The sequence below is a fragment of the Bos mutus genome, chromosome 29, assembly GCF_027580195.1.
Source record: "Bos mutus isolate GX-2022 chromosome 29, NWIPB_WYAK_1.1, whole genome shotgun sequence".
Classification (NCBI taxonomy): Eukaryota; Metazoa; Chordata; class Mammalia; order Artiodactyla; family Bovidae; genus Bos; species Bos mutus.
Window position 1 is genome coordinate 25,379,261 of NC_091645.1, and position 23,237 is coordinate 25,402,497.

Here is a 23,237-nt window from a genome sequence, read left to right on the forward strand (position 1 = left end):
TTCCTGCCCCTCTGCCTTTGCTCATGTTTTGGCTGGAACTACATCGCCTCTAGAGTTGCCAGATAAAATACAGGACACCCAGTGAAATTTGAATTTCAGATAAACAACAAATTGCTTTTGGTGTTTCAGATAAACATTTTATTTGTTAAATCTGGCAACCCTACCCCCAGTACCTTGTGCCCCTAATGCAGTAATACTTTGTCTGACTAGATCATTGTATCTAGTGTTCACACAAGGACGAGAGCCCCTGCCTGGCAAGCTCTGGGCCTTTTCTCTCTGCACTGTACATAAGGCTGAGCACACAATGGTTTCTTAGGAGATACTTGCTGAATTCAGTGATATAAATTTTCTTTGGGTACAAGAAAACTTCCTTCCCTCTTATTCCTTACCTCATTCCCACATCCAGTAGTTATTTTTAGTGGTTTTTGAGTAACCATATATTATCTAATCCAAGCTCTCTTATGAAATTATCCTTAATTTCACATGTATTGGGTTGGCTAAAAAGTTCATTTAGATTTTTACATAAAAGGTTCATGGATTTACTGAAATATAAACAAGTGTAGTGACTTCCTTGATGATCCAATGGCTAAGACTTTGCACTCCCAAAGCAGGGGGCTCAGGTCAGGAAACTGGATTCTGTGTGCTGCAACGAAGACCTGGCACAGCCTAATTAATTAATTAAATAATTAAAAAAATAAAGAGGCAGTCTAGTACGGTGGCCAGTCTCTCACAGATTTAAATCTTGGCTCTCCCATTGACCAGTCATACAGTATTAGCTCGGTTATTTCATCTCTTTGAACCTCAGTTTTTTCATCTCTAAAATAGGATCAAGTACCTTGCCACAGGCACTGATGATTAAATCAAATATTATCATATTGAGTATTGAGGGCTTTCAATAATTTGCCCAAAATGTGATTTTTTAAAATGGTAGATCTCTTTTCAAATTGTGGTAAATTGACATAAAACATTATATAAATTTCAGGTGTACAACATAATAATTCAATACTTGTATATATTGTGAAATGATTAGCACTTAAGTCTAGTTGGCATCCATTGCCATCAGTCAGTTCAGTTCAGTTCAGTTGCTCAGTCGTGTCCGACTCTTTGCGACCCCATGAACTGCAGCATGCCAGGCCTCCCTGTCCATCACCAACTCCCAGAGTTCACTCAGACTCACGTCCATCGAGTCAGTGATGCCATCCAGCCATCTCATCCTCTGTCGTCCCCTTTTCCTCCTGCCCCCAATCCCTCCCAGCATCAGAGTCTTTTCCAATGAGTCAGCTCTTCGCATGAGGTGGCCAAAGTACTGGAGTTTCAGCTTTAGCATCACTCCTTCCAAAGAAATCCCAGGGTTGATCTCCTTTAGAATGGACTGGTTGGATCTCCTTGCAGTCCAAGGGACTCTCAAGAGTCTTCTCCAACACCACAGTTCAAAAGTATCAATTCTTCAAATAAAATTCTTTTCTAGTCCCATTATTCAGTTCAGTTTAGTTCAGTCGCTCAGTTGTGTCCGACTCTTTGCAACCCCGTGGACTGCAGCACGCCAGGCCTCCTTGGCCACCACCAACTCCTGGAGCTTGCTCAAACTCATGTCCATCGAGTTGGTGATGCCATCCAACCATCTCATCCTCTGTCATCCCCTTCTCCTCCTGCTTTCAATCTTTCCCAGCATCAGGGTCTTTTCCAATGAGTCAGTTCTTCCCATAAGGTGGCCAAAGTATTGGATTTTCAGCCTCAGCATCAGTCCTTCCAATGAATATTCAGGACTGATTTCCTTTAGGATGGACTGGTTGGATTTCTTTGCTGTCCAAGGGACTCTCAAGAGTCTTCTCATTCCCATTATAGATTGTTGCTTATTTCTGTCAACAACAATGAAATTGGGGGGGGGGGCACACAATACATCCCATTATAGCCAGGTACAGTCCTTACGTGAATTATTTTACAACAATCCTATCATTATTACTTTACTATCATAGATTAAACTGAGGTACAGAGAGAGATTAAGCACTTGCCTCATACAATACCTAGGAATCAACAAAACTGGCCCTTGAACCCTGATATCCATCACCATCAGCTTATGGAGTGCTGAAACGAGTTGGAGCTGGCCCAGCAAATGTTAGAGGTCACATACCAGGCAGATGGGATTATAGAGAAGGGGCCTGGAATAGAAGAGAGCTTGGTTCTTCTAACAAAATGAATCTATCTGATGACGTTAAAGATGAGGGTGCAGGTAGATCATAGCAGTCCTTTCAAGCCATGGTAGGATTAAGATTTTGTCCTTTATCCTAAGAACAATGGGAAACCATTGAAGGATGACTCTGCCTACTGGATAGAGAACCACTAGGAGAAAATTTTAAAATCTATGTTTTAACTTTTAATGGATAAGGAATCTGACATGTTAGTTTTTTCAATGTATTGATATTACACTCAAGCTTCCCTATAACCCACAATCCCATGAGGGTGAAATACTTGTAGAGTTGGCCTTCTGCAAGTGAACTATTTAAAACAGATTGATATGTATTTGCAAGGCAATATGACGAAGGTCAGTGTAGTCAAAGGTATGGTTTTTCCAGTAGTCATGTACAGATGTGAGAGCTGGACCATAAAGAAGGCTGAGTACTGAAGAACTGATTTGTGGTACTGGAGATGACTTGAGAGTCCCTTGGACTACAAGATCAAACCAGTCAATCCAAAAGGAAATCAACCATGAATAGTCATTGGAAGGACTGATGGTGAAGTTCCAATACTTTGGCCACCTGATGTGAAGAGCTGACTCACTGGAAAAGACCTTGATGCTGGGAAAGATTGAAAGCATGAGGAAAAATGGGCCAGGGGGAGGACAGAGGATGAGATGGTTGGATGGCATCAGCAACTTGATGGATATGAGTTTGAACAAGCTCAGAGAGATGGTGAAGGACAGGGAAGCCTGCTGTGCTGCAGTCCGTGGGGTCACAAAGAGTCGGACATGACTTATCGACTGAACAACAAGATGGCATAGGCTACCGTGGGCTATGCTGGACTCCCCAGATGGAATAAAAACCTTGCGAACTACAGTTCTGCCATTGGACAAAGATTTAATCTCAGGCTGTTTTTTGGGCAAACTTAAACAGGGAAATGTAGTCAGGGTCACACCTCAGCCTTAAAACTTAATTGGAAGAGGAAGATAGAGAGGCTTTGCCTAATACTTTTAAATAGCTGTATTGAGATGATTTTTTAAAAGATTTATTTATGGCTATTCTGAGTCTTCATTGCTGCCCACCGGCTTTCAATAGTTGCAGTGAGCAGGGGCTACTCTTCCTTGCAGGTGCGCAGGTTTCTCATTGCTTGTTGTGGAACACAGTTTATAGAGCACAGGCTCAGTTGCTCAGTGGCCTGTGGGATCTTCCTAGACCAGGGATCCAACCCCTGTCCCCTGCATTGGCAGTCAGATTTTTAACGAATATACCACCACCAGAGATAATTTACCCTATTGAGATAATTTACACACTGTAAAACTGACTTGTTTTAAGAGTACGATGATTAGTAAAAATATAGCCCAGCCATCAGTATAACCAGTCTTGGACCAATTTCATCACACTGGAAGATCCCTACTGCTTGGCTGCGGTGGATTCCCACCTATTCTTAGCCACAGCCAGTCTGCCTGATTAGTGTACTTTACACTAATTAGAAATGACCTTAGAGACCCCAAATAACCCTTAAGAGGAAGCCAGGACTGGACTCCCAACAAATGTGAAATTGGGCCATATATGTACATTTTGATCAGTGCACCAAATATATCCAGGCTGGGTCTGTGAGAAATTTCTCCATTCAGCCACTACACAAAGCACAGTTGGCTGCCCTACGTGGGGCTTATTATCGAAAATGAAGCAAAAGCAGTAAGCGGGCGCCTCTATACATCACACGCCTGTATCTGTGTAGGAGGTGACCACACACCCTATGCCGGGATGCGAAGAATCAAGCGTTCCCAGGACAGGGGACCAGTCGGTGTCGTTCGCATCTGCGCAGCCTGGCGAGTGCCTACAAACGCCTAACTGTAACCCCCTGCTCGAGACCTGTCGGTTCTGCTGTTGAGGTACCGCCGTCTCGGACCTGAGCGTCCAACCGTGACCCTCAGATAGCCGGTAGTAACGCCTCACCCCGCCCTCGCTCTAGCGCACAAGAGTGCACACGGAGCACGAAAACAGGCCTTGCGCCAGCGCCTCCAGGGAAGCGGCTCTTTCCGTTGGCCACGCCCCCCAGTTTACAGGTCGAGTCTCCTTGGTCCGGGAAGGGCTTAGTCCCGCCCCTTCGAGCGGACGCCAGCAGCCACGTACCACGTTTCTACGTGTCTCGAGCCTGAAAGCGGAAGTTACGCCAAAGACTCGCGAGGGAAGCGGCGGGCCTGAAAGGATACTGGCCTCTGGAGGAAAGTGGGCGGGCAGACGGCATTGGAAAGCGCCGGAAGTGGTCGTGCAGAGGAGGGGTGGGAGAGAGGCTGGCCAGACAGATCATTAGGCTGTTGCTGGTCGCCTCGGTAAGGCGCGCTTTCCCTCCTCTCCGAGAGGCTGGCCCAGTCCTCCTCCTCGACCAGAATGGACTTTAGGGAAATTCTCCTGATAGCTTCCAAAGCGCAGGGTGTCAACAACGTGCCGGTAAGTATCAGCCGGGGCGCGACTATAGGAGATCCTGGTCTTCAAGTTCCGAGTGTGTGGTCCTTGGAACTTCCAGGAATCAGCACACCGGCTCCAGGATAAGAAAGATCTGGACGCCGTATTTTTTCTTTTTTTACTTTTGGACATGTACTTCTGGGTACAGGGGGGTGAAGTTACTGGGGGCTTGAGATAAGCAAGCGAGTGCGTGCTGACGAGCGGATTTGGTTTGTTTCGGCTTAGTTACCCCTACAACTTGAACTTTGCGTTTAGGGTGTTTTAGAGTTGCGTGAAAGCTGGAGAGTAGAGCCGTGCCTGGCACGTAGTGGAATCTAATGCTCGTAGTTTCTAGCTTCGGCATAAACTTCAACCCAGAGGTTGGGGAGTTCAGGAGTATTAGGGACTTGGCCTGATAGTTTTTGAGCTGATTTTCCGCTGATCTTTGAGTCAAACGTTGTGTAGTTTCCCGAACAAGTTTTTTAACTTGTGTCCCCCACCCACTCAGCCAACCAGGTGATTGAATTATCACCTCCCTAGGAAGGGAGTGTGAGTGGATTCCACGAAATTTTGGCCAACAGAATGAGAGAAATAGTTTCAGTTTCCGTTTACCTGTGGTCTTCCAGATTAGTTGTTGTTTGAAATCTAGGTCCCATTTACCCTGTGAGGTTCGCTAATTCGCTGAGCGGTGTAAGAGTTCAGTATCTAAATGCGGTAGTGGTGGTGAGGGCCTGGTTTGCGAGGGTGTACCTGTTTTGCATAAACTAATCATTTCAGGATCCTCAGATGGTACCACAGCCCCAGCTGTAAACCGATAAATTGCATTGTGATACCTGCGGTTTGAGCGACGAGGTGTGGAGCTCAAACGGCGCTCTTTTTAAGTCAGTTCAACTAGATCTTACTGAGCTCTCATCATGTGTTCTGCATGTCTTAGATTTTTGTATACTTGCAATATTTTTTTTCCTCTCCTGTGCTCATTCTTTTACTCTTTTGAAGATATTGATGTAAAAATAACTGGTAAATAAAACCGATATTGGTCAGTTTATTGTATGTATTCGCATCCCATCTCAAATACTCTGAATGATCTTGAAGTTATGAAACCTTGAAAGACAGAATTATTTTCAGCCTCTGTAAATTTCCTAGGCAAGTCAATATTGGATCTAGTAGCATTTATCTTTGCATAATTGGGTCCATATTTCTTTCTACGTCCTCCTCAATTTCAGTGGAGGTCAAAGAAAGATAATACTTGCCCTGAAGCCCAGGACTGTGGAAGAATCAGAACCAAGTTAGTTGTTTCTTCTAAAAACCAAAGATCGCTGACAGAGAAGTACATATTTCTAGAGTGGGAGATTTCAAATTATGTCTGTATTTCAGAATATATACATTACTGATCTATGATTGGAATAACAAAGATTGGAAGCAGAAAGGAAAATGGGTGAATTGGTGAGGTCATTTAAAATTTAATAGATGAATATAGGCATATACTTCATGAAAGTATGTTTTTCCCTCCCACTCGCCCCAAAAGCTAGTGAGCCTGGAGGTTTCATTTAGTTATCAGCACTATAATCCTTATCTTTTTACTTCAGATAACAGTAAAACACAAAAGAAATTATTGAGGAATAGAGCAAGATTGTGTTAAATTTCATCCATGATCTTAAGTCATCTGATTGTTTTAAGTTATATTGTTTATCAGCTCCAAGTGAAGCCTTTTAGCTCACGCTATGAGTTCTGAAATCTAACATACTGCACAGTGTGAGAGTACTACAAAGCAAGTATCCTTATAAACCAACATCCAAGTCAAACAGCATCACAATACACACACACCACACACACGCACACACACCCTGCTTCACAAATACTGAGTTATCCATCCTTCTCTAGGGCTTGGTTTGTATTTCTCTTTTAGCCATCTTTGTCCCCACCTTCCATTTGGATCGTATCATAGTTGACTTTGAATTTCAGTCATCAAGTTCCTTTTTCACATCTTTGTTACAGAAAGGAAATATACTGGCGTTGATTAGACTAAAATCCAAGGGAGGCTAAAATCTGAAACACCTGTACAGCCACTTTGAACTCTTTATTTAAAGAAATGTCTACTATATCTGACTTGAAAAGCAATGAACAGTTCCCATTTGGGACAGCTTTCGTTCATATTGTTTCTTTTTAAGAGAAATAGTTATCTGTAAAAGATTTTGGTTAAAACCAAAGGAGGATTGCATCATGCCTAGAAATACCAGGCGTGCTGTCTTTTCCCAGTGGAAAACTGAATACAAAAAAACCCCACAGCTGATCAAGGTGATGTAACCAGTCACTGTTATTAGCTTTGTTTATATATAAAGGAGAAAAGATATTTTGGGTAACTTTACCCTTAATATTTTTCTCACTGAGTTCCTCTAGCAAAAGCAGGTTTCAAGTAACTATAATTGATGTCTTGTGGTGCACAAAGCAAGATACATGGTTTTTCTCACAGTCAGACTGAAAACTGTCCCAGGAAAGATACTGTAACTGTGGTGTGACCCTCAAATCAGAAAGTAAAGAGGAAGCCTTCATATGGTATTAGAGATATAAGGATTTGGGGGTCTGTGGACCCTTGAGGTGAACAGTAAAATGAGTCAGTTTTCCATATACATATAGCCACTCTTTTTTAGATTCTTTTCCCATATAGGTCATTACAGAGTACTGAGTAGAGTTGCCTCTGCTATATATGCATGCTCAGTCACTCAGCCGTGCTGGACTTTTTTCGACCCCATGAGCCTTCCAGGCTCCTCTTTTCATGAGGTTCTCCAAAGATACTAGAGTGGGTTGCTATTCCCTTCTCCAGGGGATTTTCCTGACCTTTAGATTGAACCTGGGTATCCTGCATTGCAGGTGGATTCTATACCGTCTGAGCCACCAGGAAAGCCTGTGCAATACAGTAGGTCTTTATTATCGATTTTATGTATAGTAGTGTATATATTTCAGCCCCAATCATCCAGTTTATCCCTCTTCCCCATTCCCTCTGGTAACCATCAGTTTGTTTTTTACATTTGTGACTATTTCTGTTTTGTAAATAAGTTCATTTGTACCATTTTTTTAGGTTCCACATTTATCATGTATTTGTCTTTCTCTGTCTTGACTTCACTCAGTATGATAATCTCTAGGTCCATCCATGTTACTGCAAATGGCATTATTGCATTCTTTTTATGGCTAAGTAATACTCCGTTGTATCCAATCCTCCTCTATCCACTTCTCTGTCGGTGGATACTTAGGTTGCTTCCATATATCTTGGCTGTTGTAAATAGTGCTGCAGTGAACATTGGGTGCATGTATCTTTTTTTTGCATGTTATCTTTTGAATAATGGTTTTCTCTGGATATATGCCCAGGAGTGGGATTGCTGGATCATATGGTAGGTAGTTCTATATTTAGGTTTTTTAAGGAACCTCCATACTGTTCTCCATAATGATTGTACCAATTTACTTTCTAATCAGCAGTGTAACAGGGTTCCCCTTTCTCCATACCCCCTCCAGTATTTATTGTTTATAGATTTTTTGATTATGGCCATTCTGACTGTATGAGGTGATATGTGATTGTAGTTTTGATTTGCATTTCTCTAATAATTAGTGCTGTTGAGTATTTTTTCATGTGCTTTTTGTCCATCTGTAATATTGCCCCACGGAGATTCTGTTCTCTTTCCCATCACTACCTAGGCAATCTCTTTATGAATAGTAAGGATAATAACAACAGCAATTAGCATTTATAATGCTTACTTTGTGCCAGGCACTGTTCTAAGCACTTTCTATATATTAATTAGTTTAATCATCATAGTAACCATATAAGGAAGGTTGTTTTACAGATAAGGAAACTGAGGTTCAGGGAGACGAAGAAACATTTCCAAAGTCACACAGCTAATAAGTGGCAGGGCTAGTAATGGCCGAGCAGAGAATCTAGTCCAGGCAAAGTGGCTGCAGAGTTCTTTCTTAATCATGACCCTGTGTTGAAAGAGGAGAGTCTATTGGAAATGGGGTGATGAGGAAGGTTGTCATCTATAAAGCCTGAATCCATCTAGTTCCCTACCCCCAACTCCAACCCAATAGAGCCTTAGGCAGCAACCCCGTTGTTTTTTTGATGACACTTCTCACTGTACAGTAAAGTCTGATGGGAGAGAAATTTAAAGGCTAAACTAACAGCATTTGAAAACTGGTGAATAGAGATTTACAGGCTGTTTGGGAGAGTGCCAGCATGGTTAACGGAAATAGGGTCTGAGACTGGGGGAAGGTTCTGTGATGGACTTGTTTGGAGTAATGGCATTGGCTAGGAAGCAGGTGGAAGTTAAGGAGGGGCATGTAAGAATGAAGTTAGAGCTAGAGATGAAAGTGTTGGGATTAAGTTAGAAGTGAGGCACATTGTAATAGGAAAACTTTTGCCCCAGAGTCAGGAGATCTAGATTCTAATTCAGTCTTTGCTACAAATGGTATGAGTGATAGCCAGTAAATATACAGTTGTCCTTTTGGGGCCATTTCTAACATGAGGTTGAACTAGAGACTCTGAGGTATCCATCTGAAACTATACTTTGTAATCAGGTATAGTTTTATAAACAGTAATAGTAAAATTTATATTTGACCTCTTAGCAGTCTTGAATAGCATGGTTTTTGGTGGTTTTATTTTCACTCTCTTAGCCACCCAGCTAAGCAAGCCTAATGCATATCAGTGGTTTTCCAGGCTGCATTCATTCCTTGACTACGATGTATTGAGAGGATTGTAGAAGTTGTATAGTCGTTAAAGTTAAGGATATATCCTTTGAATATTTCTAACTCTGATTTCTAACCAATGATAAATCTCTATATAAAAGCATCAGAATATTTGTTTTTTACAGTTACAACAATATATTATCTCTCGAGTAAAGAAGAACTTTCAAGAAGGAATTGCTGTTGATTCCTATATATTAATAACATATTTGGTGAACATGTATTTCCACACTGAAAACTCCTGATTTTCTTAATCTGACTGTGACAGTATGGTTTCAGTGCAAGGAACACGTATGTTTAAAGTGACTTAATGTTTTCTAGGTCTCTTGGCTTCAGAATCACAAATCTTGGCAGAATCTCTGATACTGCATTTAGATGGCATAAGCTTCACTGTTGTGGATCATTCACTGGGGCCCAGCGGAATGACTGAGTTGGCCTGCAGTGTAATAAAATGGATACTCTTAGGATAAAAGAAACTCTTGTCCAGCTGCTTTTCATGAAGCTCAGACAATGAAACAGCCTGGTGCCTTGAATCAGATTCAGAATTGATGGGTACATCTTGATGTGTTGCCGCTAGAGCTAAATGTGACCATCTGATGTGGGAGAAAGTGCCAAATAGTTCTCCTGCCTTATTAAATGGCATACAGTGTAATCCCAGCCTGAAGCTTTCTTTTAAATACGTGGTTCTCTGCTGGGCGCCCCATGATGGGGAAGGAAACTGTCTAATAAAATGTTCTATTATAGGAAATCTTCTAATACCAGGGTCTGACTGCAACCCCTTTTTCAAAAGTCTAGCCAGCTCAATGTTAAGAAGGTCTATAGTGATAGACCCAAGAGAAAGGAAAGCATTCGTTCACAGAAAACTTTGTATACATATGTTCACAGAGCCTTATTCATAATAGCCAAAAAGCAGAAACAATCTACATATCCATTAACTGATGATTAGATAAATGTGGTATAATCCATATAATGAAATATTCATCCAGAAAAGGTGTGAAGTACTGACATATGTTACAGCGTGAACTTTTAAAACATTAAGTGAAAGTGGTAAGATATTAATACAAAGGACCCCTGCAGCAGTTAGGGGTCTCCAGAAAGACAGAACCAGTAGGATCTGTTTTAGGAAATTGGCTCACATAATTGTGGGGACTGGCAAGTCTGAAATTTGTAGGACAGGCTGGAAACTCAGGCTGGAGTTAATACTGTAGTCCGTCAGGAATGGGATGTGAGTAAGGTTTGCCATCTATAAAACCTGAATCCGTCTGTCTACTCCAGCCTACTAAAGCCTTGGGCAGGAACTTATATTTTGTGATGACACTTCTCAGTGTCCGGTAAAGTCTGATGGGATAGAGTTTCTCACAGAAATTCTGGAGCAGATGGAGAAAAAAAAAGTTTTTTGAATTGGAAAATCTTAGATACTTTGAATAATCACTTATCTATATAGTATCTGTGGCTTCTAGAGTTTATTTTATGATGCATTATCAATCACTATGTGTATACACTGGGTGCATGATTTCATTTATATGAAGTGTCCAGAATTGGCAAACCCACAGAAGCAGAAAGAACATTAGTGGCTGCCAAGGCCATAGTGAGGGGAATGGGGAATGGCTGCTGAAGGGTAAGGGATTTCTTTTTGGGAAGGTGAAAATGCTCTGGAAATAGATAGTGGTGATGGTTGTACAACTCTGGGAATATACTAGTACACACTAAATGGGTGGATTTTATGGTTTGTGAATTGTATCCCATTAAAAATGTTTTAAAAAGATCACTGTCTCTGGAGGCCTAGCCCCCCTTTTTTTTCCTGCCCCAAATTTCTACATTTTGATCTAAATTTTGCCTAAGAGAATATTTTAATATTCTCCTGGTATCTGCCTTTGAGTGCATCAAGTTACAGAGGATGTAAGAAGCTATTAATTATGACTCAGCTCAAGTCAGTAAATAAGATCAAGCCTCATCAAGCAGGACCTTGTCCTACATAAATTGTTTCCCAGCAGACCCACGAAATAAGACACTTTATAGATTTATTGAATTCCTTCTCCATCATAGGGACAGGACAAGGACAGCAAAATTGTTGAGTTAAATGTGAGGCCAGCTTAGTAAGTATCCTTAAGGATTGGAGGTCTTTTTTTAAACAAAGCTGAATTTGAAATTGGCATGTGAATTGATGAAAATAGGTGTATACTTGGAAAGAAGCTCAGTGTAGCTTTGGTGTTCTCCGCTGAGTGACTCCGAGTTCCTGACCCCCCCTCGCTGCTCTCTTGTGCTCCACCTTTCCTGTGTTCATGCTCCTCCGCTGGTGTTTCCCAGAGTGCAGTACACATGGCTCTTGCGTCACCATGGTTTTAGGGGACTCATAAATACTTTTTATTCTCATAGATGCATATTTTTAAAATGATATTTTGATAGAATTTGGGAAGATATAACTAGCCTTTCAAGCCTGTCGTTTCATGAGTATTATTGCTTGAGGTAAAGGTGCAATAATAAGTCTTGGTGTTCAATCTACATATTTTCTTAAAATTAGTAAATAATAATACAGTTGGCATACTAAAAGGGCAAAAATCATGACAGTGATATGGGAGTGACTGAAGCTTACTAAACACGGTATTATACTATATCCCATTGACACTATTTTTCTCTTTTGGTGTCTGTATTTAGTCAAGAATACTTAACCCACTACCTACCTATTTAAGTGCCAGGTTAGGAAGAAAGATACAGACCTTGAAATCAAATTAGAAAGTACTCACTTGCTCACTTGAAATACCTAGGTAACAAACTAATCCTATTTTAAATAATTAACATTAAGATTGGTATTTTGGGGCAGGGGGAGCCCTGTATTAAGCTTCGATTTGGCAGGTGAATCTGGGCTATATAGTTGGCAGGGAGAGAAATACTTGGAGCTTTGGCAGCACAAATGCACCCTTCTTCTCATATATCTACCTGATGTGAGTGTGCGCCTCTGCTTATGAGTTTATGTGTCTTATGCAACTTGAATCATCTTCACAGTAGCCCTTCTGTTAAGAAAATGTGTGTTTCCTATGAATAAGACCTATGTTTGAGGTTCTTGTAACCACGGCAGATTTTATGTCTATATAATTAGGTAAGCAGTATTCTCTTTCTCCTATCTTCCTTTCCCTCTCCTTTGCTCCCTTAAACATTGGGCCAATCCACTATGGAAAGGGCCTGCAACTAAATTTACAAAGAGAGGGACTTGCTAAAGAATTTCACTGTGGCAGCCAAGGTGACTGAGAAAGGAATCTGGATGCTCTCTTGGGATTTCTCTGTGAGGGACGTGTCAGGTCTCAAGCATTGCCATCACTCAGGATTTTCAGGTCAGATTAGGGCCTGCTTTCTTGGCCAGCTGCTTCATGGGTAGACTAACTTAGCTGGAACTTCCAGCCTGTTTCAAGATGCCTTCTGTTTGGCAGCTGTATAGTAAGCAGGAGTCCTTTGGCTTTCCTCCAGAATTTCATACACATTTTGGGAGTCACTTTATTGGTTCCTTAGTAGCTCAATTTGTTCTCATAGGTTAACGTTTCTTTTTAAACTAGCACAGCAACAAGGTTGAGTGGATAAGAACGTCATCTGCCCAAGATGAAAGAAGGGCATTAAAAAATTCTTATTTCCTAGCCCGTAAGTTTAATGTGAGATGGTCCTAGAGAGTAATCATCCTGGTCTGAGTTATTAGCTCTGTTTAATTATACTTCTCTAATGATTATTCTAGTTTTAGTCATTTCCCAGTGCAATTGCATAAAAATCAAAGACCAGAGAAATACCATCTGTTCCAGGATGTTAGTACCTTGGGTGATCTGGAAACTTGTCTGAAATGATTTGTGTGGAGAATTAATATTTAATGAATATAGAGCTACACTTAAAGGTTACAGAGACTGGGACCCTTCTTGCTGCTTCGATTTCTTTGAAATGCCTTTTAGCTATGGTTTGCCACCTCCTTTGCCTGAGATCACAGTAGGATCTCGGTATTTAATGTTGTAGGCAAGATAACCAGTGTAGCAGCTGAAAACCACCTGGAGTGGGTATGCAGGAGGATAACAGTTGTGATAGTTTTTTCTACTATGGACTTGGAAACTTCTGAAGAAGGATACTCTTTTAAATCAGAATTCTAGAACAGTCTTTTTTAGTGGTGATTTTTTTCAATTCCCCCAGTCCAGGTACCTTTTTGGGAAAATAGCTTGAAAATGGTGTTTCTGTGAGTTGTTCATTTATGTATTGTTGAAGATGTTTAAAGAAACTCTACACCTGGAAATAGGCATATGTAATCATTTTTAGCCTGAAATTTTATAGCTGAGCTTTCATGAGGGTTATGTGGTCTCTTAATTATTCAGAATAGGTTTTTTTAGTCAACATTTAGACCTTTCTATTGTTTCAAAGTTAATTTTGTGTAACTCTTACTCGTTTTATTTTTAGAAAAGATACAGTTTGGCAGTGGGACCTCCCAAAAAAGACCCAAAAGTTAAGGGTGTCCAGTCAGCAGCTGTCCAGGCTTTTCTCAGAAGGAAAGAAGAGGAGCTCAGACGAAAAGGTATGGATCTATAGCCTTATTCTCAGTTCTAAAGTCTTCTGTCTTCACAGCTGGCTTGTAACTAACCAAGGGATGCTTGTAATATCCTAAGCGGCTATTGGATTTGTTGTGTATGTGTCTGAGTCAGCTGTATTTGTAGCATTATGTATGTTCTTATGTTGGTCATTTGTATAGATGTTTTCTTTTATTTCCTCTTCAAAATTAAAAGCTTTTTGGGAATAGTGACCATATCTTCTAGTTGATCATATTAGCAACTCCAGTAAGAATTCCATTCTTTTCCCTTGGTTCTTTTTTTTCCTTTGTACTTTTAATTGATGTGTAGTTGATTTACAATGTTGTATCACTCTCTGCTGTGCAGCAAAGTGGCTCAGTTATACACATATAGACATTTAAAAAATACTGTTTTCCACTGTTGTTGTTTGTTTGTTTATTTTTGTGGGCTTTTTCCTTTCTTTTTTTTTTTTGCCTGTACTGTACAGCCTGTGTAATCTTAGTTTCCCAACCAGGAATTAAATCTGGGACCACAGCAGTGAAAATGCTGAGTCCTAACCACCAGACCACAGGAAACTCCCTCTTAACCTTAGTTTTGAATCTGTTTCTACCTACTTTGTATTTTAATTTTTTTAAATATACCGAGTACTATCTAAAAGGTTAAAAATAGGGATAGTTTTTGAAAACCAGTAAACTCAAGCAGTAGTTGTACTTTATGCAAATGACAAGGAAACTGATTAAGTTTGAGTATCCATTGATTCATAATTAATGACTATTAAGTGGGTACTAATATTCTCTTAACTTGGTATATTTATTTAGTATGAACTATTTTCTATATTTAAGCTAAAAGCCAAGACTCTCTCTTGCTTAGTCATATAGAAAAACCCATATGTGATCCACTCATTGTGTAAAGATGACTCATTGATAATTGTTTGAATGACTTCCTCATTTGATTCTTAGAAGTTTTCAAATTTCTTCAAACCGTAGCTTGAATGTTGCTTGGTTTCGGCCACCTACTGATTTCAGATAAATGTACAGTTTTATCAAGACCTTGAAATAATGTGTTGTTTTGTCTTTTTCAGCCTTAGAAGAGAAGAGGAGAAAGGAAGAACTAGTGAAAAAGCGAATTGAGCTAAAACATGACAAGAAAGCAAGAGCTATGGCCAAGAGGACAAAGGATAATTTCCACGGTTACAATGGGATTCCTGTTGAGGAAAAGTCAAGGAAGAGGCAGGCAATGCAAAGTCACACTAGCCAGGGAACAGACCAAGAGTACGAGATGGAAGAAGAGGATGAATTCTTAGAATACAATCAAGCAGAGTCAGAGCAGGAGTACGAGGAAGAACAAGAACCTCCCAAAGTTGAAAGCAAACCAAAGGTCCCCCTTAAAAGTGCCCCACCAGTCATGAACTTCAATGATCTGCTCAGGCTGGCTGAGAAAAAGCAGTATGAGCCAGTGGAGATAAAGGTAGTGAAGAAGACGGAAGAGCGGCCCATGACTGCAGAAGAACTTAGGGAGCGAGAATTCCTTGAACGAAAGCGGAGGAAAAGGACACCTGAGACAGATGCAAGACTACCGCCAACCAGAAGAGTACCCTCTCAGAAAGAGGGTATGGGCACAAAGCTTAGCAGAGGCTCTGGAGACACGCATCCTCCTTGCAAGGGTACTGTCCTTCCTCATCCTGAGAAGAAACCCAGACCCAGCCCAGCTGATGAGAAACGCCTGCATTTGTCTTCGTCCAAATCCGTGCCAGGGGAGAGGACCAAAGTAGCCCCTGGCAGTTGCTCCCAATCCTCGCTTCATGAGGGCCGTGATAGACCTGTTTTCAATGGGGCTGGAAAGCCCCACCCCAGCACCTATTCACCAAGTGTCCCAAAGACTTCTGCTAAAGGGCCTCAGAAATCTGCTACCGAGCACAAAGCCAAAAAATCTCCTCCCCATCCTAGCCATTCCAGGCCTGGACCCATGGCCACTCCACACAATAAGGCCAAGAGTCCAGGTGTCAGGCCGCCAGGCAGCAGCTCCAGCTCAGCCCCTGGGCGGCCTAGCACAGGGACTGCCCGGCCCACGGTTAGTTCTGGCCCCATGCCCAAGCGCCAGAATGGCAGCTCCAACTCAGGACCCGAGCGATCAGTCAGTGGGAACAGGAAGCTAACCAGTGACTTCAGTCCCCCAGGACGGACAGTCAGTGGTACAAGTGGCCTTGGTCGACCTGCCAGCAGCTCAGGTGGCCCTGGGCGACCTGTCAGTGGCTCCAGTGGTTCTGGGCGACCCGTGGGCAGCTCTGGGGGCCCTGGGCGGCCTGTAAGCAGTCCACATGACCATCGACGACCAATGAGTGGCTCAGGCCCCCCTGGGCGGTCAATCAGTGGCCCTGGCCGGTCAGTCAGTGGCCCAGCTCCAACGGGACGACCTGTCAGCAGTTCAGGCCCTGGTAGACCAGTGAGCAGCTTGGGACCCGGGCGAACAGTTAATACCTCAGGTCCCCCTCTGAAGCCCAAATGCACTGTTGTCTCAGAAACAATTTCTTCCAAGAATATAATCAGCCGACCCAGCAATGGACAGATGAATGGAATGAAGCCATCCTTATCTGGCTACAGATCTGGTAAGATTTCCCCTTATCCTTAAAGTATTTATTTGTCACTAGGAAATTGGAAAGAGTGCTTTGTTTTACAGAACCAAAGATGCTGTGAATTCTGTGTGCTTTTAAATGTATTCTTGTGTTGATAGAATCCTGATGTTTCGTCTGCCCTGTGCCAGAGAGTTCCTTTAGTAACTATGGCTTGGAAAAGTCTTTAGAAAGAGACTTATCTGGGGCCCTGTTTGTTCACCTCTGTAATGTCTCCAAGTGCAATAAGCTTAGCTATGGAATTTGTATGATAGGATAAGTGTATATTGTATATGCCTTTTGTGGTTTGATAGGATAAGTATGTATTGTATGTGCCTTTTGTGGTTCAATGAATGAATTCATCTTTACCTCTTCATGAAGACTAAGTGCCTGTCTTCAGGGACTGGAGTGTATTTGTAAGCTTGAAGCCTTTTGGTGCATAACTGATCCCATCAAATATTGTTGAGCACCCATGATATGCCAGGAATGATTTCAGACTGTCCTTGTGTTTCTGTTCCTCAGAGTGGCCCTAAGCTACCAGTCCTTTAGGAATCTATTGTCCCAAGGTATGGGATCATTGTTGGCACCTATTAACTGCTAGATCATCGTATCTACACGGTAGTAAGGATTTGTTGAAGCACTTGTTAGACACCATGGAGAATATAAAAAGAAAGAAAAGATGATACTCCATGTGTTAAACTTGCTACTTTCGTCAAAACATTGGTTCTCAACCAAGGACAGTTTCGATCCCTGGTGAACATTTGGCAACATGTGGAGACGTTTTTGACTGACACAAGTGGGGTGGGCTGCTACTGCCACCTAGTAGATGGAGGCCACGGACGCCGTTACCCTTCACTGTACGGGACAGCTCCTCACAGCCAACAGCTGACCTAAAATGTCAAAGTGCTGAAGTTAAGGAATTCTGAGCTAAGGAGACAAGCCATGCATATTAAAAACAACTGTAGAACAACAAAGGGAGTGTCTATAATCAAGGACTAGAAAGCAGTTGTTCCCAGATACTAGTCTATTGATCAGTGCCTGTCTTTTGCAAAATTTTAAATCAGTCTTTTGGCAAAATGACAAAAATAAGGTTGGTGTGGTAAGTTTTTCCTTTTAGTCAGAGTTGCTCAGTTCAAACAATGATCCATTTCTGAGACTCTCATACTCCACTGGACTTTTAAAAACTGTAATGGAATTATGATAATAAATAGTAGACTGTTATCTTTGGTGTCTCTTTTTGGCAAGATTAAAATTTGTGTTCCTTCAGTGATTTGTAACTTTTTTATTTTCTTTTTAAGAAATTTTACTAGTCTTTTAAATCCAAAAGAATAGAAACTACTAAGCTAGAAAAATGTAACAGTTCTGGTAAGCCTTGGGACAGACAGAAATTCTATTCCTTGTTAAGTACCATGAAGCAACAGAGAGGATTGTAGTAGTGAGTTCACACTGGGGGCCAGCCTGCTGGCTCTGGTTTTTGAGGCTGCCATGTTAATGAGGTCTTAGTATCTCAGCTTGCATAGGACTTTGTTGGGACTATTACATTTTACTGCTCTTATAAATAATGGCCTTTCTATTTTTAGGTCCTCAAAGGCTTCCCTTTCCTAGTGGTTACAAAAGGCAGCGAGAATATGAAGAGGAGGAAGATGATGAAGAAGAATATGACTCTGAAATGGAAGACTTTATTGAAGATGAAGGAGAACCTCAGGAAGAAATATCCAAGCACATTAGAGAAATCTTTGGCTATGACCGAAAAAAGTAAGGATAAAGAAGATTTATTTATATATATATATATTTATATTTATTTATATGTGTGTATATATATATACACTTTTATTTTGAATAATCCATTCTATGGGGAAAAAATAAACATTAATAGTAGAGGCATTGAATACAATTCTTAATTAGGAATCCTTCAATGATTGTTTAGATTTACTTTTTTGGCACTTAGTATTTAAGAATTAATGCAGAATTATGTAGTTACTTGTATAAGGGCCAATAAGTATCCCTATTTAACTGTTGTCCTTATAAGATGTATATTTGATAAGAGTGAAGCAGCTTGGTATAGTAGATATGGCGTGGCTTTGAAATCAAAAAACCATCCACAGAGCTATGTTGAAAGTCTGATCTGACACCTGCTTTTCTTTGGTGTAAAAGCTACGCAGAAGTGTGGTTCCTGAACAGCACCATGGGACCAACAGCATTGACATCACTTGGGAACCTGTTAGAAATGCAGGCTTGCAGGCCCCAGCTTAGATCTAAATCCAGACTAGCTTTATAAGGTTCCCCAGTGGTTCACAGCAACCTTAAAGATTGAGAAGCACTGATGGAGAGGAAAAATTGGGGTTTAGATTAAAGTTCCACAGCTTACTAGCTGGATAAACTTGAGTCAGTTATTTTTCAAATGACACTTGGGAAGATTAAATGAGGTAACATACAGTTGACCCGCAACAGTGTGAGGGTTGGGGAAAATCCACGTGTAACTTAAGAGTCAGCCCTCTGTATGTATGATTCCTCTGTATACAAATTCCTCCCTCTCTGCGGTTCCATGTGTACAGATGCAACCAATTCTTGTGCCCTACTGCAGCATGAAAAAGAAATCTTTGAGTAAGAGGACCCATGTAGTTCATACCCATGGTGTTCGAGGGCCAGCTGTACGTGTAGTCAGCACTTGTTTTCTCCTTTGATGTCACAGATATGAGAAATTAGAAGGGCTCATATAATTTATCTTTACTTCAGAAACTCCCCTTTACCCAACCTCTGCCCATCCTACTCCCTGCAAACAAGGAGGAATAATCCTAAATATATGTTTGATTTAGTTATAAAGATGTTGGTTTTAAAAACAAGATGTAGTTCTTTTGGGAAGTTGGGTTTTTTATTTTTTCCTAACAACTTTGATTTTTTTCTTACCAGATACAAAGATGAAAGCGATTATGCCTTACGTTACATGGAGAGTAGTTGGAAGGAGCAGCAGAAAGAAGAAGCAAAGAGGTAAGTAAGCACAAGCTACACATGTGTGGAAATTCCTAAAAAATTCCTGTTCCCTGCTTCAGATGCATCCTTGGGAGCTGGGGCTTTCGGCCACTCAGTTTAAATTCCAATCCTGCTTGCTTGCTGTGGGCTTCAGACAAAGTAGCCTTTTAAATCTGCTTTCCCATTTGTAAGCTGGGAATGTACTGTTTTTCCTCACTGAGGTTTTGTGAGGATTCAGATCATGTGTGCATGTTGCGCGGTGCACCGCCTCACCCGTAGGCACACAGTAAATGCTAGAGCTCCCCACATCCCGCTGTTGCATGTTGTTCTTTTTCTTTTCCCATCCTTAACTCCCTGTCCACATGAGATACATCGCAGTCTTGCTGACCTTTACTGCCACTGACCTCAAGGACCCGATGAGGGATATTATATTCCTGATGTTGGATTCCTGTTTGACTATCAAACAAATAATCATTTCTTATGTAGGGGTAACAAGTGATTACTTCGTTTATAGTGTTAACTTGATGAAATAATTCACCTCATTCTCAACCCAAATATTAAACCTCTCTCTCCCTCTTGTCCTCTGTCCTCTAACTAGATAAAATAGCAAACTAGAGTGTTGGGAAGAGACAAGAATAGAATCTTATTTATTGCATAAATGTTTCTTGTTCTTTATTTTTTAAAGCTGATGAGATAATTTATATTTATTAGTGTAATGGGAATATTCAGGTGTTTTCTGTTGAGTTGTATGTAAGATCTTTTTTCCACTATAACTTGAGGCAGTGGTTCCTGGTAAAAAAATATTCCTGCTTAGTCTTGTTTTCACTGGTAAAGTCTTGAGGCCTTTTTAGTGCATCAGCGCATTCCATGTAAGCTCCCAGTTGAAATTTCAGTCTTGCTTTTTAAAGAACGTGGTAATTTCATGTATATTGACAAATACCTGCATTTTTTCCTGACAGCTTAAGATTAGGTATGCAAGAAGATTTAGAGGAAATGAGACGTGAAGAAGAAGAAATGAGACGTCGAAAGGCCAAAAAGCTGAAGAAGCGTTAGCTGCTGCTTGTATTTTTGTGAACTTCTGAAGACTGCTGCAAGGAAGTCCTGCCTTCAGACTGAAGAAGCCCTTACCATTTTAGAATTCTAGTTGGGTACTCAAGGAGAAGGAATGCATACTGTCATCTATCTGCAGGCTGTCGTTAGAGCATGAAGTATTTTCACATACTTTGCAGGGTGAAATCGTAATGCAGATGACATAATACCCAGTGAGTGCTCTTACGAAGTTAACTATTCACAGGAGCCAGCCTTGATCCTCATGAGCTATGCACTCTCATGTGGGGCCGCTCACAATTCAGCCAATCTTGTATTATTCCTTTGCTACTCTAAAAAGGAAAAGAAAGGATTGTTCCTTTACTTCCATAATTCTGCTGATGCGTGAGTACGGCGCTGCCTGGCTCCCAATCAGATTTGTCTTTTGATGAGGAACCTGGCCCTTCCAGGAATGCTGCCAGCAATAAAGTGACCAGTCCTAATCTCTATGTTTGGATTGAGAACTTGAAAATGTAGAGTAGGTGTTATAATTATATGGATGTCATTTCTGTGACTTTGAAAGTAAAAAGTAGAATAAATTGTATTCTGCATTATTCATGGATTGGATGCTGAGCATTCTTATTCACTAATTTAGGTGATTAGGCAATTAACAGAATTTTCCAAGTTAAAATACAAGTTATGCCATTTTTGTTTAAGAATATTCTCTTCCAGATTTTACTTTCAGATTTACTGTTTTGTTGGTGTAAAATAGACAAGGTCACTGTGCTGTTTGATTTTTATCTAAAAATTTCATTTTTATATTGAAGAAAAAATACTTATTTTATTCAAACATTAGATTTGGAAGAGTAATAGTTTCAAACTTAAGGAAGTGACATGTGAGGCTCCCCTCCGCCTCATTCCACTCCCCATTGTAAGGATATTTTGGAATTCAAGGTGCCCTTTGCCTTTTTGTGTTAATGACTCTATTTTTATCTTAAATTCTTTAGCGATTAATGGTAAAAAACCAAAAACTAAATTCATGTGTATCAAGGCCACCACTTTCTCTTTTTGCCCATGTTGCACTTTTATTTCAAACTATGCACTGTGAAGAGATTTTATCCCAGGTAGAAGAGGATGTTCCCTGTTCCTGTGCTTACTAGGCTGTGGAACATCTTCATTCTTACCTTTCTTCAAGTCGTATCTGTAGACTTGTTATATCTCTTAAGCCTCAAGTCCAAGCAATTCCAATCAGGCTGACCTAGGTTCTGGCTGGAGAGAAGCCAAGTCTCAAGGAAGGTCAGCAATAGAAAATGAGGTGTGATGATGCCAGAGAGCATGTGTCCCTGACTCTGAGTGGAGGACTGGGGACAATGGGACATAAGCTTGTAGAAAATTCTATAATAAACCTTGTGGCTGTCCTAAGCCATCCGTCAGTGGGGATCGGGAAGTAGGAGAGGTTATCCTACAAGATTTACTCTTCAAAAGATCTGAAAGTTGTTTTTGTGTATTCTTTTTTATCTATAGAGCTTGCTTTTTCTCTACGATGGGGTGTTATAGATAACCACTATTAATGATCACATATAACTGTTGAAACACTGGTGGCAGAAAAGCCTGTAGACTGCCTCTCACCTATCTCCAATACCTTTAATGATTCAAGAGTAGTGTGATATTCCATGTAATAAAACAGGTTTGGAACATTATTTCCTTTGCTGTCCCTTATGTGATTTTTTTTTCTGCTTCACAAGTTTGCTTGAATATAATATACATTTTAATATTCAGACTCTGAAATATGTAATTACAATCAAGTGCTTGTCATAGCTGAAAGATTTCTGGTGGCTTAAAGCTTACTAGCACTTTACTCAATGATATTGTGCAGTTACTTGTACAGAAAGGCACCATTATGCTAGCTAAAATTTACAGAACTTGGTAGAAAAGGTCCTTATGTGTAATCACTCGGGTTGCATTCTGCTATGATACAGATGTTGATTTCAGTTTTCCTCAGCATCAACATTATAAAAGCACTTCTGTATGTAGCTCATGAAAAGAAAAAAAAAAAAAGGTTCTGAATCTTTTAATCTTGGCCTTGTTTCCAAATCCTGTCTTCCACTTTGTTCTGTAACTCCTGACCACTCTTAAACAGCTCACAAATCTTTAAAGAAACTGGAATAGGCTGTTATTTTATCAAGGTTTACAAATTAAGTGCTTGATTTTTAATGTGTCTATCCTCTTTTGATTTTCAGATTTTATTAATATTTGAAGATGTGCCTTTTATTGGGTAATGTTAAGTCATGAATGTAGTAATGTTATTTCACTATTGTAATAATATTACATGATCATGGATGCAGCATTCTCAAACACGATGTGAAGGGAAAGTAGTTTTCATAAAACTCAGTAGAGCTCTGATTGCACAGTCCCACTTGCTTTAGAAGTTAAAGCAGGGGGCACTTTTTCTTTAAAAGCTACTTTCAGAACTTGTCTTTGTATTTTCTCTAAACTACAAATGCAATTATGTCCATTTGGAGGCCAGGGTACCACATGTCACAGGCAGCCTTACATGTGTGCCGTGAGAAGGTTCAAAGACTGTTATCAAGAAAGTCTATGGGAACTCGAAATTTCATTTTTTAATGTAATCCCTAAGATCTTCTCCAAGAAATAAATTACTGTTTTGTATTTTATAATTTAAAAGCAGCTATTAGTACACTTCTGAGATATAACAGGAGACCAAAACATGTTTGGAAAGAGAATAAATATATA

The 23,237-nt window shown here is 40.5% G+C and overlaps 1 protein-coding gene across 1 annotated transcript; it reads left to right on the forward strand.

Moving 5' to 3' along the window:
* The first annotated feature begins 4,396 nt into the window (after positions 1-4,396).
* On the forward strand, positions 4,397-21,087 carry SPTY2D1 (SPT2 chromatin protein domain containing 1). Its single transcript, XM_005900677.3, has 6 exons — positions 4,397-4,631; positions 13,773-13,887; positions 14,961-16,484; positions 18,068-18,242; positions 19,398-19,475; positions 20,417-21,087. The coding sequence occupies exons 1-6, from the start codon at positions 4,572-4,574 to the stop codon at positions 20,508-20,510; spliced, it is 2,046 nt and encodes a 681-aa protein (XP_005900739.2). The 5' UTR covers positions 4,397-4,571; the 3' UTR covers positions 20,511-21,087.
* The last annotated feature ends 2,150 nt before the right edge of the window (positions 21,088-23,237 follow it).